The 17,937-nt window shown below is 38.9% G+C and overlaps 1 protein-coding gene across 1 annotated transcript; it reads right to left on the reverse strand.

Annotated features, from left to right (window-relative positions):
• Nucleotides 1–2,388: 2,388 nt before the first annotated feature.
• On the reverse strand, nt 2,389–15,672 carry LOC131980587 (NACHT, LRR and PYD domains-containing protein 12-like). Its single transcript, XM_059344842.1, has 11 exons — nt 15,306–15,672; nt 14,895–15,022; nt 12,487–12,716; nt 9,731–11,516; nt 7,711–7,884; nt 6,863–7,036; nt 6,379–6,552; nt 4,757–4,930; nt 3,591–3,764; nt 3,206–3,379; nt 2,389–2,943 (listed from the first exon to the last, which is right to left on the reverse strand). Exons 2-11 carry the CDS (start codon nt 15,020–15,022, stop codon nt 2,934–2,936), a joined length of 3,198 nt encoding a protein of 1,065 aa, XP_059200825.1. The 5' UTR covers nt 15,306–15,672; the 3' UTR covers nt 2,389–2,933.
• Nucleotides 15,673–17,937: the final 2,265 nt, after the last annotated feature.

Raw genomic sequence — 17,937 nt, forward strand, 5'->3', positions numbered from 1 at the left:
GAGGGGTTGGACTTCAAAGCTGAGGCCAGAGCAGCACAGCCGATCTCTGACAAACTGGAGCAACATAACCTGAAGAAATATCAGTGATATAACTTAAGAAGACAATGGGCTTCATGCTTGAATCTTTCGTACACACAGATTGGATCTTAAACTGTACTAGGAGTAACCAGATGAACCATGGTCTACTGTATTTTGCACAAACATTCTCTGGAGCGATTACCAAAATCTCTACAGTAACTAATGAGTCTACACACATATATTGTCCACAGATGTTTAGAGTTGTTTAGACCTTCAGCAACAACAACAACAACATATTCAGCTCATCTACAAACAAAACAAGTAGTCTGCGTGTGCTGGAGCGAAACAAAGCACAAACTACGTCAGAGCAATAACTGGCAGTAATTAAAGCTCATTTCACGCCACTGCAGTTTGTGATGCTGCACACGAGGAGCTATTTGTCAAAATTAGTTGGGATGCTCAGAAGCACATCGCACCTGTCAATCAATGCACAACCTTTCTGGCCACTGATCGGCAACACTGATGGTGACTGAGGCTGTCTGACCTAAGGAAGCTGTCTTATGGTTTGTTTTCTCATTAATTTTCTATCTTGTTTTTTTCCTCCAAGCAATTTGTGTCTATTTTGTATGTAATTAACTACATAATTAGGCTTGGAATTGAGAGGATAAATATTGTGAGAGCACTGCATTTTTTTTTTGAGGATTTCACTTTTTGTTCCAATTTAATTAAGAAAAAGCTCATATAAATACGAATTATCCAAATCTTTAAAGATGTATAAAACATCAAAAAAGCAAGTAAAAAAGTATGATTAAAAAAAAAATCAAGGAATAAACTGCATATATCACCAAATTAAAAAAAGATGTGTAAATGTCCTTCTGTCCTTAACAGCTGGCAGATCATCATCATGTTTCAGATGATTTTAGTTTCATTGTCCTTCTCTCTTACCTCCTTCTACCTGCAAATAACAAACAGGAATAGCATTAAGAAATGGTGAGAATGAGCAGACATTTACGCAGTGTTGGAAAGTAAATTTACTCAAGAACATATTAAGGTATTATTTAAGTGCAATTTTGAGGTAGCCTACTTGTACTTTACTTGAGTACCTCTATTTCATGCCACTTTAAACTTCTACTTCAGGTACAACACAGAGTTTATATTTTTTGGCTTTTGACCCCTTACAAAAAGAGTGACAATTTGAGATGCCTTGTCATGTTTAAGATATCTATGATTGAATAAAAGGTGAAAAAGTACTAAGCAATTCATACAAATTAGTTTGCATTGCTTTGTTTTTTCTTCATACTCCTCTCAGAACCCCTCAGACTTATCTTGTGAGCATTTTAAATGTTCTGACCCCAATTTGGGAAACCATGTTTTCTTACTGTAAGTAATATATAACATTAGTAATTAAAAGCTCAACTAGACAATTATACATCTGTCATTTATGTGTATGCATTGATGCATCAGTACCAGTCCAATAATGCAATATAAAAAACTATATAGATAGGGGTAATTCATTTGCATAAAAGATGTATTTTGGTTTGGATACATCAGTTACATTTAGCTGATAATACTTTACCTTCAATAGCTGGGCTTTACTTTCTACTGAGCAATATTGGATTGCAGCATTTTTTTTTTGCATGGATCCATACCTTTAAATCTGCCACAGTTGACTGAAGATGGAAACAATAGTTAAAGTAACATTTCTTTCCTAACAACCAAAGTTAACTAACTGTTAACTGTTAACTGTTAACTTACAACTTTCTTAAAATGCTCACATAGATGAAATAAATAAACTTGTTTTCTTTTCGATTGTAAAGATAGTAAGATGATTAGTTACATTTTCTGTAACTGTCATTCACGGTTATCAAATCCACCTACACTCCCTTTTCAAAATAAAATTGAACAAACATACAAAATAAAAGCCGTTCACAAAACACAATGAACTTAAATTTTACACCTACTCATAAAGTTCAGTTTGGAGTAATTTGGCAGCAACAGTTACAAATACATGTGAAACACGCAGCTTTTACCTCTATTTTCCAAAGACAGTTTGCTAACGGGAGGCTAACCTAGCTGACTAATGGTTAATGGTATTTCAGCCTGTTGTTCAGTGAGCATTAACTCAATATAAACAGTCCTAAGTTTGTTCACTTTGCCAGAACAAAATATTTTCTGACCTTTACTATTAATAAAATCAATATAAAAACAGACAGCTCTGGGATGATATTGTCGTCGCTCCACTCTCAACCATCAATATATATTATTGCATGTCCCCCGTTGTCTCCTCAAACTTTTTCTTAAATTAGTTTTTATTTGCATTTGCAAAATTTATATTTTTTATGTATTATTTTCATTGTCCGATGAAAACACCTTTTCATATGTTTTCAACTCTCATTCCCATAATGGTTAATGGTGCTTTCATTAACTCTCTACAATGCCAGGGATATAATGTAAGGATAATTCAGAATTACCTCAGTTACATAACACTACAATTAAAACTGGATCCAAATATCAGGAATTGTGCTTTTATTTTCCTGCAATAATACAAACTGCAATACAAATATTAAAAGAGATCAAAGTCTTGCAGTAATTATGTTACTTATGTTTGAGCACTTTCATATAAATATTTTGCTGATCACCAGTTAAACCAAAGCTGCATTTACGGAATCCTGTTTCAGTTGGTAGACTTCAGTGAAGCCTTGATTTAATTCACTATTTAGTTTTTACAGTTTTATCCTCCTGTCCAGGTGGAGGTTCAGGTGGATGAGGTATGTGAGTCTTGAGGAGTCTCAGTGTGTTTGCAGAGACTGTGTAGAAGGACAGAGCAGCAGCACAGCAGTCCAGATACTCTGATGATACTCTGTCATATCCAGGGGAACACACAGGGAGGATTGTGGACTGGACTTTACCAGAGATCACAACCAGCTGATGAGAGAAGAAGACAGACAACAGAAGAGATACATCAGTGTTGTGGTAACTTGTGCTGCAGACCTCATCTCTTAAAACAAATATAATGCACACAACAAGCTTCTGGCTGATCTGATTAGCTGACTGTTCTCTCTTTGTGTTTCTGTCACCACTATCCTCTCACAGCTTCACTGAGAAGGTCAGAGGTTTACAGGAAATACTGGATCTTTCTTTGATACCAACTGTGTTCAGTACAATACTGGTGAAACCTCCTACTGACCTCAGAGTCTCCAGTCTGCATTGTGGACTCTCCTTCAGATCACACAGCAGCTTCACTCCTGAATCCTGCAGTTCATTTTCACTCAGCTCCAGCTCTCTCAGATGGGAGGGGTTGGACTTCAGAGCTGAGGCCAGAGAAGCACAGCTGATCTCTGACAACCTGCAGTACCTCAATCTGAATAAAGAATAAATTATGTAAATTTAAAAAATGTATAATTAATCAAATGTGTTCAGGTTTTAAATCAGTTTTTTAAATTCAGGTTTAGCTTAAAGTTACTATGCCTGCCTCCCCAAAAAATCAGAAGACTGACATGAAAACATTGTCCATCCTCTACAGACATCATCCAAAAAAACATGTACGTTAGCAAGAAAGTCAGTGAACTGACCTCAGAGTCTCCAGTCTGCAGTTAGGACTCTGCAGAAAATCACACAGCAACTTCACTCCTGAATCCTTCAGCTCGTTGTAGCTCAGTTTCAGCTCTCTCAGATGGGAGGGGTTGGACTTCAGAGCTGAGGCCAGGGAAGCACAGCTGTTCTCTGACAAACTGGAGCAACATAACCTGAAGAAAGAATCAATAATATAACTTTTGGGCTTCATGCTTTAATCTTTCATACACACAGATTTGATCTTAAACTGGGAAGCACAGCTGACCTCTGACAAACTGGAGCAACATAACCTGAAGAAACATAACTTAAAGAAAGAATCAATGATATATATCAATGATATTTTTAGAAGACAACGGGCTTCATGCTTTAATCTTCCGTACACACAGATTTTATCTTAAACTGCTCAGGAGCAACCAGACGAACCAAGGTCTACTGTATTTTGCACAATATTGCAATGTATCCTGGCATGCTCTCAATGCACCCGCCACCACCTGAAGACAAGAGGGTGATCTCGGCCCTCAAACGTGCTGTTGACACCTGAAAGCAACTTATTTCACTTTAACATGTAAGCAGATCACTTTTATTACTGTGAATGATGAACAAACCGGCATCGCTAACTGTAAACAATGTGTCTGCCGCTGATTGTAAACAAATGGATGTCGCTAACTGTACACATACAGCTGCAGCACATACATACTGTACTGCTACAGTGCTACTGGGCAGTACTACTGCTGCTCTGTTGCACATCACTATTGTCTCCTACCACCTCCTTGCGAGACCCAACTGCATTATGAATAAGCAAGAATAACATGCCTTCGCGGGATCACTATGAATGCTCTAAGGTGAAAAACCGACACAGATATTTCAGGCAATATAGCGGGACTTTTGCGGGAACGCAGTATGAATGGGTCTACTGAACCAGCGTTGACTACAGGGTCGTAAGAAGCTGCACTGGAATGGAGTAATGATAAATACATAGCATTTGGTTTGAATGTTTAACTCAGCGTTGATATCAAAGGCCTAACTTTGATAAAGAGCTAGAATACACAACGTGTATGCACTTAAATGCTTTTTCAACCTCTGGAAAGATGCTTAATTTACTTAATCTAATCTAACCTACGCTAATCATATTCATCCCAGCACAGAAGTAGAAATGGTGTCTGACCTCAGAGTCTCCAGTTTGCTGTTTGGACTTTCCAGAAAATCACACAGCAGCTTCATGTCTGGATCATGCAAGTTGTTTCCACTCAGCTCAAGGACTCTCAGATGGGAGGGGTTGGACTTCAGAGCCGAGGCCAGAGAAGCACAGCTGATCTCTGACAAACTGCAGCCCCTCAATCTGAATAAGAACATAATGAATAAAAGATGTAGATAAAAAATCCCTTTATAATCAAATCAGTTCTATTCAGCTTTCAAATGTGTAACACAACATTACCACTGTTCTAATAAGTGAGATGTCAAAGATAGTAGTGATCATGTCAACACAGATAATAACACAATCTCTGTAATTAGAGGTTCAATCTTTAATTTAATTTAGCCAATATGTTAATGACGTCTGGAAAGTACTAACGTCAGCAGTCACAGGCACCCGACAACCTTTACTGTGTACATTTGGAGCAGAATACTTTTGTTTTTTGGGGTTAACAGACAGTCGGACTTATCGGCTTTAAGACCAATGGGTTTCAGGACATTTTCCCGCAATCATGATATTCACCGAACTGTTCACTGTGGATTTAAAAAAATAAATAAAATGCTTTGGCTATAGACTGTACAGTAAAATATTACATTATATTAAAATTCATAATAAACTGATATTCCACAGTGAAACTACCTGTAAGTTTGTGAGAAGATACCTGAGGTCCTTTAGAATATACCTGAAGTTGAATTAGTGACTGGAAACAGAGATTTTAATTTTAATAATTTTTTAATATAATGTAATATTTTACTGTACAGTCTATATCCATAGGCGCTGAACAGTTTGGTGAATATCATGCAATTAATCTTATTTCCATATTTATCTGTTTTTTGGCCTGGTTGTGTAACACTTTATTCTGAAAACTGAAAACCGCACGTCGACACAACAAACACATTTTTGGCACGCCGCAATTTAATTATTTCATGTGGTATGTTCATGTAAAGTTAATACTTCATCTCCTCTCTGCGGGTAAGAGTTTTATACTAAAAAAAGTGAGAAAGAATGACAGTAAAGTGTTTATCCTTCATGTCAGCTCGCTCTGTGCAGCTTCAATGACTTTACCATAAAATTCACAATACGGGTCACTACATTGTATAGTGACGGCTGGTTTCACTATGGAGAAGAGAATGACAGCTCACTTGACTGCAGTCAAACTTCCTGGTCACGTAAGCCCAACCAATTAAATATTAAAATCAAATTTCCATTGATTCCAGTGTGTGATTGATGATTCACAAATGCAGAGTCACACTTCACAAACAGAATTTTCCGTTTTACAAATGTCTTTTTTGTTTTTACAAATGGAATATTGGGTATTTACAAATACACAATATATTTACAAATACATACGTACAAATACATACGTATTTGTAAAAAACAAAATACAAGTTACAAATTAGAAATTTGTATTTGTGGATAGCACAACACGTATGCAAATCAAGGACTATTTGTAGACCACCCTCTGTGTGTTTGCAGATATTACTAAGACAAATTAAAGCCCATAGAGTTACGTCCAATTAACTACGATATCATAGAGAACTTTGGCTAAATTGTTAATTAAATACACAATAGTAACAAAAAATCTGTTAACTGACCTCAGAGTCTCCAGTCTGCATTTTGGACTCTGCAGAAAATCACACAGCAGCTTCACTCCTGAATCCTGCAGTTTGTTTTCACTCAGGTCTAGCACTCTCAGATAGGACGGGTTGGACTTCAGAGCGGAGGCCAGAGAAGCACAGCTGATCTCTGACAAACTGCAGAAAGTCAATCTGAATAAAGACAAAAAACTTTAGAAGCTCCAGCTTGACTTCATTCAATGTTGACTTATCTATTCCTAGATGGCTTATTGTGTAGAAGCTTTAGAAAATGTTACATCTATACAAACTCATGTTGTGAAGCCAAACACAACTGAAAACCCCTAAAAAGAAAATACTATATTCTACTTGTTATTTTCTGATTGTTGAAACAGAGTGTTTATTCATTGTATTTTTGCAGGCCTGTGCAACTTCTGCAGTTTAGCGTCAACACAACTTTCACATCATATTCATCCAAGCACAAAAGTGAAAAATAGTGTCCGACCTCAGTGTCTCCAGTCTGCATTTTGGACTCTGCAGAAAATCACACAACAGCTTCACTCCTGAGTCCTGCAGCTTGTTTTCACTCAGCTCCAGCTCTCTCAGATGGGAAGGGTTGGACTTCAGAGCTGAGGCCAGAGATGCACAGCTGTTCTCTGACAAACTGCAGTACCTCAATCTGAATAAAGAACAAATTATGCAGATAAAATATATTATCCAATCAATATCAGCTCGACATTAATATACCCTCATCAATGAACTTGAGTGACTTATTTCATTGTGTTATTGGATCATCATTTTATTATTGTGGATCATCATGATTTTAGCCTACAGACATTCAAATGTCAGAACAACATTCATAAAACTATCCATGCCAACAGATTAATAACATGCTGTTGCATTACAAGTCTGTCTTTAAACAACAGCCACATGCAAAGTTGACATTAAAATAGTTATGCGTGTTGTGATCAAAGCTTTAAATTGACACCCACCAACCTGCCAAATGTGGGTAAAAATAAACTTTGGCGGGTAAAATTTGTAAAGTTTCTAGCCAATTTGGTTGGTGATGAATTAAGCAAATAACATTGTATCTATTTGTGTCAGCAGGCTGCAGAAATGATGAGATGTCAGTGTTGCCAGATTGGTCTGTTTTCCGCCAAGAAGTTTTACTTTCAGACCCTCACATGTGGTCCTGAGCTTATGGTAGTGACTGAACGAATGAGATAACAAGCAGCTGAAATTCCTCTGTAGGGATGTCTGAGCTCCTCACCCTATTTTTAAGGCTGAGCCCAGACATAAGAGACCCCAAGGTCGACCCAAAAAAACCCTACAAAAGCTGTTCAGTGAACTGACCTCAGAGTCTCCAGTCTGCAGGTTGGACCCTCCAGTCCAACAGACAGAAGCTTCACTCCTGAATCCTGCAGGATGTTTTGACTCAGCTCTAGCTCTTTCAGATAGGAGGGGTTGGACTTCAGAGCTGAGGCCACAACTTCACAGTGAGCCTTTGAGATTCCACAGTCAGAAAGTCTGTCATGACACAATTATTTAATATTATAAAATGTTTTCATGAAACATTTGACCATTCGCAAAACTCCTCCCCCAAACGCTCCTTGTCCAATCATACCTTAGGAGAAGAAGGTCCGTCAAGGTTTGAGCTCTGAGCAACATGGTGAAAGAGTGTGCATACAGGATTTGTAAATCTGACACCAGACTAAGAGTTTAGCAGGAGGAGTCGTTTTTTCCCCTTTTCCAAAACTCAATAAGCAAGAGGAGTGTTGCTGGCTGTGGATTAAACAGTGTGGGAGACACAACTAATATCTCGAAGATCAAAAGACACACATATGACTGCTCCAAATTAAGCTGCTAGCTAGCAAACATGTACTAACTAACTATTGTCTAGCTATGTTAGATGAGATAAACCAAACTGGATTTAACAGCTATGGTTCCCGTCAAATAGTATTCTTCCCACTACTAGTGCATAACTAGTCCAACAAACTTATGTTCATGACACCGTCTGTAAAATTAGCACGCTAAGCTATCTAGCAATGTTTCTAGGAGCTTAACATAATACAGGGCTGTACAGTGCTAATAGCTAGCGTCACTGAATCCCACATCGCCCGGCTTTTGGCTAACATTCTATCAGAATTTCAGATCAACTACTTATTTAATGGTCATGTTATGTTCCCAATTAATTAGGTGGTGTGAAACTAGAGTCTAACTTCTTATCTTTCAAACCATATAATGTTTTGACCATGTACGTTAGCCTTGGGTTTACCAGAGTAGGCAAAAAGACGGTAACGCTGGTGAATTAGCCTAGCGCTATCGTTTTTATGGATCACTTTCATCTCCTTGCTGTAAAACAATGGGGGGCTGCTGATTTTTCCGGGGTAAATTGGACGTTTCTGGGTCAGCCAAATGAATATCACCGTTATACATCATCGTTATCAACACACCCTGTCCAGGTTCCGTATTTATTCAGTCCTTCACAATAAGTCACAGTACAGTAAAAATACAGATGTAGCCTATAGCACTTGCTACACCAGTCTGTGCTATGGATTATTTACCATCTTGGCACCAGTGACATCTTATTTGAGTGTAGCCTACAGAGGAGGTGTTTGTAACTATAGATACATACCAATGCTAGAGATTTTGTGGATTGTGCTACAAAACTATCCAGAAAAGTTAATATACAGTCCTGTAATGTATATGTCAATGTTGAACATAATTATCGCAACAGGCCATTATGAACCTATTTTATTTTAATCTTGAACACTCACTAATACATCACCAGTCTGCTCCATGGCTGCTGACAGTCCTGGAAGCTTGACGGGCGTAGCAACAGTAACTAAGGGGACAGAGCTTTTGCGAACGGTCAATTATGTATAAGGCAGTGTACAGAGACTAATTGGATGGATGGATGGATGGATGGATTACTTTATTCATCCCTGAAGGGAAATCCGATTGTCACAGCAGTCTGGTATTTAAGTACAATAAAATACAATATAATAAAATACTGAGGTAGAATAAATAAAAACAACAATAGAAAAAAAACACAGAATAGAACAAGGACACTTAAGAAGTTAAAAAGAAGATAAGATGGTAGGTTAGGTACAGTGGCAAGATGATGGTAGTTACTGATGATATGATGGTAATATTGTTATTGTGACCAGACAGTATATGATATAATATATAATATATTATTATAATAATAGTGACGGCATTAACTTGGCAGCTATGAACACTATCAAATGAACAATGTTCATTTTTTGCACACACAGCATTTGAAAAAGTTTAAGAACATCTGCCACAAAATACATAATAACTTTTGCAATAATCTACACTTATTCATACAATTATTCATATCTGGACTTACTGAGCTTTCCTGCAGTTCCTCACAGCTGGAATCAGTCTCTGTCGTCCCTCCTCTGATGTGTTGTACTTCTGCAGGTTCAACTCATCCAGAACTTCCTCTGACATCTGCAGCACGTAGGCCAGAGCTGAGCAGTGGATCACAGAGAGTTCCTTCTCTGATCTGTTCTCTGACTTCAGGAACTCTTGGATCTCCTGATGTACTGAGAGGTCTTTCATCTCCAGCAGACAGTGGAAGATGTTGATGCTTCTGTCAGGAGAGATTTTGGTGTTCATCTCCCTAAGGTTTTTGATGGTCTTATGGATTATTTTTGGACTGTTCTTTGTTGGACCCAGCAGGCCTCCCAATAGTCTCTGGTTGGACTCCAGAGAGAGGCCATGAAGGAAGCGAACAAACAAGTCCAGGTGGCCATTTTTACTTTCAAGGGATATCTCCATGGCTCTCCTCAGGAAGACATCGGGGGATGACCCCCAGTCTTTCCCCAGAAAAGCTTTCAGTACCTCTGTGTTCCTGGTGGTGTAACAGTGGAACATGTAGACTGCAGCCAGAAACTCTTGAATGCTCAGATGAACGAAGCAGTAGACTGTTTTCTGGAAGATCAAACTCTCTCTTTTTAAGATCTCTGTGCAAACTCCTGAGTACACCAAGGCCTCTGTGACACGGAGACCACATCGCTCCAAGTCTTCTTGGTAGAACATAATGTTTCCTTTCTGCAGCTGTTCAAACGCCAGCCTCCCCAGCTTCAGAAGAATCTTTATGTCAGCCTTTGTCAGCTTGTGTGGACTCGTCTTATGTCTCTTATCATACTTCTGCTTCTTCTTCTTTGTCAGAACCAGCAGGAAGTGTGAGTACAGGTCAGTCAGGGTCTTGGGCAGCTCTCCTCTTTGATCTGTAGTCAACATGTGGTCCAGAACTGCAGCAGTGATCCAGCAGAATACAGGAACTTTACACATGATGTGGAGGCTCCTGGATGTCCGGATGTGTGAGATGATTCTGCTGGACTGCTCTTCATCACTGACCCTCCTCTTGAAGTACTCCTCCTTCTGGGGGTCGGTGAAGCCTCGTACTTCTGTTACCCTGTCAACAAACGCAGGAGGGATCTGATTGGCCGCTGCAGGTCGGGAAGTTATCCAGACGAGAGCCAAGGGAAGCAGATTCCCCTGGATGAGGTTTGTCAACAGCACATTGACTGATGACTTCTGTGTGACATCCGACACAATCTCCTTGTTGTTGAGATCCAGTGAAAGTCTGCTTTCATCCAGGCCATCAAAGATGAACAGAAGTTTACAGACAGCAAGCTTCTCTGCTGTGACCTTCTGTAATGTTGGATGGAAAACATGGAGCAGCTCCAGAAGACTGAACTGCTCATCTCTGATCAAGTTCAGCTCCCTGAATGAAAGCGGAATCACCACACTGACATCTTGGTTTTCCAAACCCTCTGCCCAGTCCAGACTGAACTTCTGCACCAAGAAGGTTTTTCCAATGCCAGCGATGCCGTTAGTCAGAACGACTCTGATGTGTCCCTGTTGGTCAGGTAAGGCTTTAAAGATGTCCTGGCACTTGATTGGAACGTCATGGATGGTCTTCTTCTTGGAAGCTGTCTCCAGCTGCCTCACCTCATGTTGGGTACTAACCTCTTCACTCTGTCCGTCTGTGATGTAGAGCTCAGTGTAGATCTTGTTGAGGAGGGTTCCACTTCCTGTCTCATCAGTTCCTTCAGTCACACATTCACATCTCCTCCTCAGACTGATCTTATGGTCATCTAAAACCTCCTGCAGACCACTATCTGCTGGAAGAGAATAAACAAGACTAGGTCAAAATCTATTTGACCGTGTTTGGTCAATGCAATTTTGTGGAAAATGTGTTATAGGGATAGTGAATGGTTTTATGATGTGGATATTTTGGACATTAGTAAGTATGCTTTTTGCGCCAGTTATACAAGTAATAATACGCTAAATAATGTAATAAATCCCACTTCCGTCACTTGCATGTTTTATGGACCAAATAATATTCCATTCAATGAATTGTGTCAATCCACACTGAGGGCATGAGACACATGTGAAGTCTAATTTTTGTGGTGTTCACACAACTCTTAGCCTCAATGGCTCCATTCCACCGAGCAACATGGTCTCACAGGAATCCGTGAAATAGCCACGGATTTGCTTAACTCAAAATCCGTGGAATAGCCACGGAATCACTCAAATTTCTGTGGAACTGACACGGATTTCGCTACAATGCAAGTTAATGACAGTCATATCCCTGGCTATTCCATGCATATTTTTTCCTATTGGTTTGTGTCCAAGTCACTTGACTTTCAAGGTTCCGGCTGTCAGAACAAAAAAAATGGCGGACAGTTCTCTCATTTTTAGTGAAAAAAAATCTATATTTTGACTTAATTTCTGCATAAAAATGGATTTTGATTACATTTATAGTGAGAAATATATGTTTTATTTTCTAAATATTCACTCTGTGAATGTACATAATCACTTTGTGGTGAAGATCTCGCCATTAAAAGACAATCTGCTGTGTTTTATTTTGAAATCTCCCTGATCCTCTGTGTATTTAACGGATCAAACCTTCGCCCATTACATGCCTTGTGTCTGAGGTTGATTTGCTGATCAACATATTATTCTGTTGCAGCGGGATATATATTTATATTATTAGAATAAAATCAATATCCGTGTGTTAGGCTGACCTCCAGCATTCCGACAAAAATTAAGCTTAACAATTGCAGACTGCAGACAGATGGACAGTCTTACCTTGTTCAGTGCAGATCTGACCGGTTGTCTGCAGTCCAGGTCTGGTTCTGGATCTTTGTTTACACTGAGGACAGGAGGAGTCTCCTGATGAGGCAGACTGGTCCAAATATGAGCTGATGCACGATCCGCAGAACCAGTGTCCACAGCTGGTAGAGACTGGATCCTTCAGGACGTCCTGACACAAAGCACAGCAGGACAGCTGGTCCTCCTCATCACTCCTCTTCTTCTCACTATAGATATAAACACATTCTTTAAACCCGGCAATCATTTTAATAAAAGCTTTAATAAACTTTAATAACTTTACCATGGCTGTCTAGATGAGTGGTGACTGACAAATGCAGCTATTTTCTTTACATTTCTCTCCTGTACTCACACCCTGAGATCATACACTGACATACAGAACTGTAACCACAAACATTAATTATGAGTTTGTTGTGGCCCATACTGATACAATGCATAATAATATTAATAAGAAGAATGACAATGACTGATAATATCAATCTGACTTATTTTTTGATTGAATATTGATCTTTTATATTAAAATACAGTGTTTAAAGCTTTTACCATAAACTAGAATAAACAATACATTTGGTAAAATAATTGTAAACCTGTTTTTAATAAACATTTTTAATATGTACATGCATTAATACTAGACCATATCTTCTTTGTTTTAAATTAAAATATATAGGCTACAAAAACCATTAGAATAACTTTACATACAGTCAGACTAATTAATTTCAGCATTGAGCATTATTCTTCACTGCTCACATTGAGCATTATTCTTCCTCTCTTCTGCTGCTGATGTGAAGAACTCTCTGCTAGAAAGGAGATTGGAAGCCCAAAAGTAATCACACACCAGAGAAAAAAGACTTGCCTCAATACAGGCTTTGTATTCAGGTTACAGGTAAAGTTGTGTAGCGCTGGACTCAGACTGACACAGCTCTTGCAGGATCCCAGTCAGAATGAGCCCCAATCTCTGTAATATTTCACATTTTCATCTTCTACAAAAGTTGGACTTGCACACAAACCGAATTCTATTGGCCAGTTACCGATGACATGGTCAGGCCAACAGCTGTTCAAGTCTCATTCGAAGGTTGTGACACAGTTTGTGTGTGTGTGTGTGTGTGTGTGTGTGTGTGTGTGTTTGTGTGTGTGTGTTGTTTTTACAGGCGCATATCTATGAGCTACAAAGCCTAAATATGATAACATACTGTGAGAATGTCTCAGGTCCGTCTATGTGAGAAAGACACAGAACTACAGTGGAGAAAAACACATTGGCTATCTGCCGTCTTATAATTATTCAAATATAACATTCACATTGGCTATCTATATTCAAATATAACAAGGTTGAACATACAGTCATACAAAGCTTGAACTGTATATCTGGTTCCTGGGATTCTCTGTAAAAAACATTTTAACCCAGGTACACACAGGGAACTACTGCAGCACTCCTCCTCAATTCAACAGATTATTTGCTAATACGAGGTCAAATGGACTTGTTGTGCTGCATTTCATTGTTGATAGGTGCTATCCAAATAATTATGTTATATATTATATTATTATGATTATGTAAACAGCAATGCATCAGGTGCAGGCACAACTGGATTTTAAAGGGAATGGGACATGACACTGGATTAATTCCTGTTATGCCCAAAGCACACATGATTAACCAAGAGACTAAATACAACCACTTTTCCTATTGCAGCTTAATTTGGGGCCAGATTGTGCACCATGTAAAAGTCAGTTGGACACGTCCTAAAGGCGCTCTTGCACTTCTGACCTTGCGCTAATTGTACCATACTCGACCCAGCCCTATTAAGAAGTCCCAACTTCGCTGCAGTGTCCTTTTGGGCAGAATTTGCTCTGGGACCAGATGACCCACTGTGTGCCCTCACATTCCCAGGGTGAGATACCTCCCTCACAGCCTGGTGGAGTTCAGAGTTTAGCAAAATCCCAAAACAACAGGATATACTTTTGTACATAATAATTCTTCAGCCTTTAAATGGAGAGGCACTAGTTGTATATGTAGTTCTGAAGAGAAACTGTAAGCTAGTCTGAGCATGCTCTTTCTATCAGTTGCTTGAAACGTAGTGAGCCAGGCCGTCTCATGCTAAGACTTGTTTTAATTCCTACAGTGTTAGCTGTTGCTGGAGACAGCTCACAAACAGGATTGTTTTCATACAATCTGCTTCGACTTGCTTCAATAAATCCTCAAACTCAACTGAAAAAGCAAACAATGGAAATCATAGGATAAAATTGGAAAATTGCCATTACATTAGTATTGCATAAAAGCATTTTTGTCACACCATTCAGTGAGCCAGTAATCACTGGTGACTACATATAGTTATTGTTTGTTATAAAAGTACATTTCAACATTTCTTCAGTTAAGGGTAGAAACAGACTCTTACTTTGTGTCTGAGGGTCCAGGGTCATTACTGAAGTGGAGAGGAATTTCTTTGGACCGATCACTCTTTAGGGATAGACAACTGGAGACTGAAGACTCTGCCCTGTTCTCCTCTTCCTCACAGTCACTCATCTTACACACACACACACACACACACACACACACACACACACACACACACACACACACGCATACAAATGCAAAAAAAGTGACAATCGTGGGGACAGTGTAGCTAATGTCTACAAGTTAAGCAAACCAATCCACTCTGTTTAACATCTGTCTCTAGTACTTCATCTGCACATTTCAAGGTAAAGCCAGAGAAAGCAGCTTTAATGGAGCAAGCTACAAAGGTGACATCAATTAAAAGCACAAGAGGAGAGACTCAGAAAGGAAAGTAAGAAAAGTTAAGGCGCACCTGGAGCTCGATAACAGCTGCTGCTGCAAGACTTTGTGTACGGGACGGCAGTGATGTTGGAGAAAGTTCCAGTACAAGTGGAATTCCTAAGCGAGTGAAGGACTCAAAGACTGTGGCTGCTCTCCGTATCTGACTCTGTCCTGATGGTTCAGGAAACTGGTTTAGATATCCGGTGGGTTTTCTTCTGACGCACTGAAAATGCTACTTGACTAACCAAACAGGTTGATCTGGTTTTTTTGCTGCTCCATCTGTGACAAAAGCTGCTTTTAAAGTTATGCAATTGGAGATTTTGTAGTTCGATTGCACAGTTTCTTTTGTTTGTTGACTGAAGAGTTTAAAAAAAGCACTTGCTTGCCTCAGACATTCGGTTTTCCTCCTTCTGCTCTGTCAAGATTAAAATGAGAACTGAACACTACTTTCTCTTTGAGGCCAGTGAAGGAGGGGAGGGGCAGAGACTTCCTCCTTTTAAAGAGTTAGTTTGATGAAAGCTGAGAATGAATCAGAATCAGAAAGGGGGGGGGGGGGTGTAAGTGTGTAATCCACATATGAAGTCAAACACTCCACAAGGAAACTGAACTACCTGACAGTAAAATGACAATGATGACAACGTCACACTCACGCTGCATCACCAGTGATACTCCAAAAGCACAAGAAGTCTATTTTTCATCATCTTTTCACATGCAACCGCTATACTTCTATTTTCAAGTACACAGGTCTGAAATGTACATAGTTCCTAACCCTACCTACATTTATTTCATCTGAGGCATGGCTTTCTCCACAATGTGACTTCAGAGGTGACTTCTGTAACATTTAATGTCACACTGTGTAATACCTACTTCCTCCCCCAGTCAGCTGACTGAAAAATCTGTTGCATTTACAGGAAATCCAGTGTGTGTGTGTGTGTCTGTGTCTGTGTGTGCGTGTGTGTTTGTGGTTGTGTTTGTGTGAGACGTGAAAAACTATTACCACCAACGTTAGCTTCTTCCCTCTAGTAGTTCCAACTGCAACACTCTTTTCGAAATTATACATTTTTACATAATTTCAATTTTTTTATTTTTTTATTATTATATTATTTATTATATTTGTGGGTTTAGCCCCAAATGTTTTAGCCTAGGGACGCCACTGCACCAAATTGGATCCCTTCCTCCCCCCGGCTGTGCCTTGAGATCCTGTCCATGAAAACCACGAACAGAATCGGAGACAAGGGGCAACCGTGGCGGAGGCCAACACCCACTGGGAACGTGTTTGACGTTGTGCAGAGTATGCTGACACAGCACTTTGGTTATATAGGGACTGGATAGCTTGTAGCAACGAGCCCAGTACCCCATATTCCCAGAGAGTCCTGCAGAGCAAACATGTCCCCTCCAGAAGTCTTGCAAGGGTGAAGAGCTGGTCTATTGTTCCACGGCCAGGACGGAAGCCGCATTGTTCCTCCTGAATCTGAGGTTCGACAATCGGCCGGAGTCTCCTTTCCAGCACCCTGGAGTAGACTTTGCTGGGGAGGCTAAGCAGTTTGATTCCACGGTAATTGGAACACATCCTCCGGTCCAAGAAATTGTCTACTTTAAATATATTTAATTTCTTTCTTTTTTTTTTGAAAAAAATAAAAACATAAATGTCTTCAGTGACTGCCACTGTGTGAGCTTCAACATACATATTGTCAGAAAAATGTAGAAATAAAAAGACGTTATTGTATAAAATTATTGTTAAATTAATAACTTGTAACTTGTAACTAAATAACTTTTAAGAATAATATCATCGGCAACTATTAAGTTCTTATTATTTTTGGAAAAATATAATTAAGCAGTGGTAAAGGCTTTATTTTTGCCCTGCTTATTCATACACAAAGCTGTAAAGGGACACTGAATTGCAAACATTTTAGCTATATTATATTGAAAGAAAGAAAGTTTGGAAGGGGAAGAGGAGATATTTGGTGGAGAGAGAATTAACAGACTTCTGTCTTTGACAGAATCACAGTCATCAGATTAAATAATGATTGCCTTATTGTATTTGATTCTATTCATTATCTTACACTAATGGGTTTTTATATATTGTGCCGTTTTATGGAATGTTCTGGTTGTTCTGTGTCTTTTTTTTGTTTACTTACCCAGGGACAACAGGCGTAAATTAGCTGCAAGCTAACTCTGGTGCAATTACTTTAATTGTGCGTTCTCCCTGTAAAGATAAACAATAACATATAAAATACATAGAAATAAGGGATTCATAAATGCAACAATGGTGGCTGAGAAACGGTCCCATTATGCTTTTGTTTGTAATGCACTTTAAATTGTTTCAATAACAATAAATACCCATAGCTTTACATTATAGTGCTGTAAAATAGAGTGAGGTTCCCTTTTAAATTGCCTATTTTAAAATAATTCCCAAGGCATCCAGTTATCTGTTGGCTGCTGATTGTTTCTATTATTCCTGCTGCGTTTGTTCACTTTGATTTGTTAGCAAAAAAAACAAACATGCAGTCCAATAAATCATAAAAAGCTGAATTTTATCCCCAAGTGAGAGGCCTGAAAGCTATATTGATTGGATGGACATTATCAGAAAACAAATGTGCATGACTACCTTTGTTATTTTGTTCTTGTTTCTCAGCTTGAGTGTGTGTGTGATGCTAATTTTC

This window comes from Centropristis striata, chromosome 11, assembly GCF_030273125.1.
Source record: "Centropristis striata isolate RG_2023a ecotype Rhode Island chromosome 11, C.striata_1.0, whole genome shotgun sequence".
In the NCBI taxonomy this organism is placed as follows: Eukaryota; Metazoa; Chordata; class Actinopteri; order Perciformes; family Serranidae; genus Centropristis; species Centropristis striata.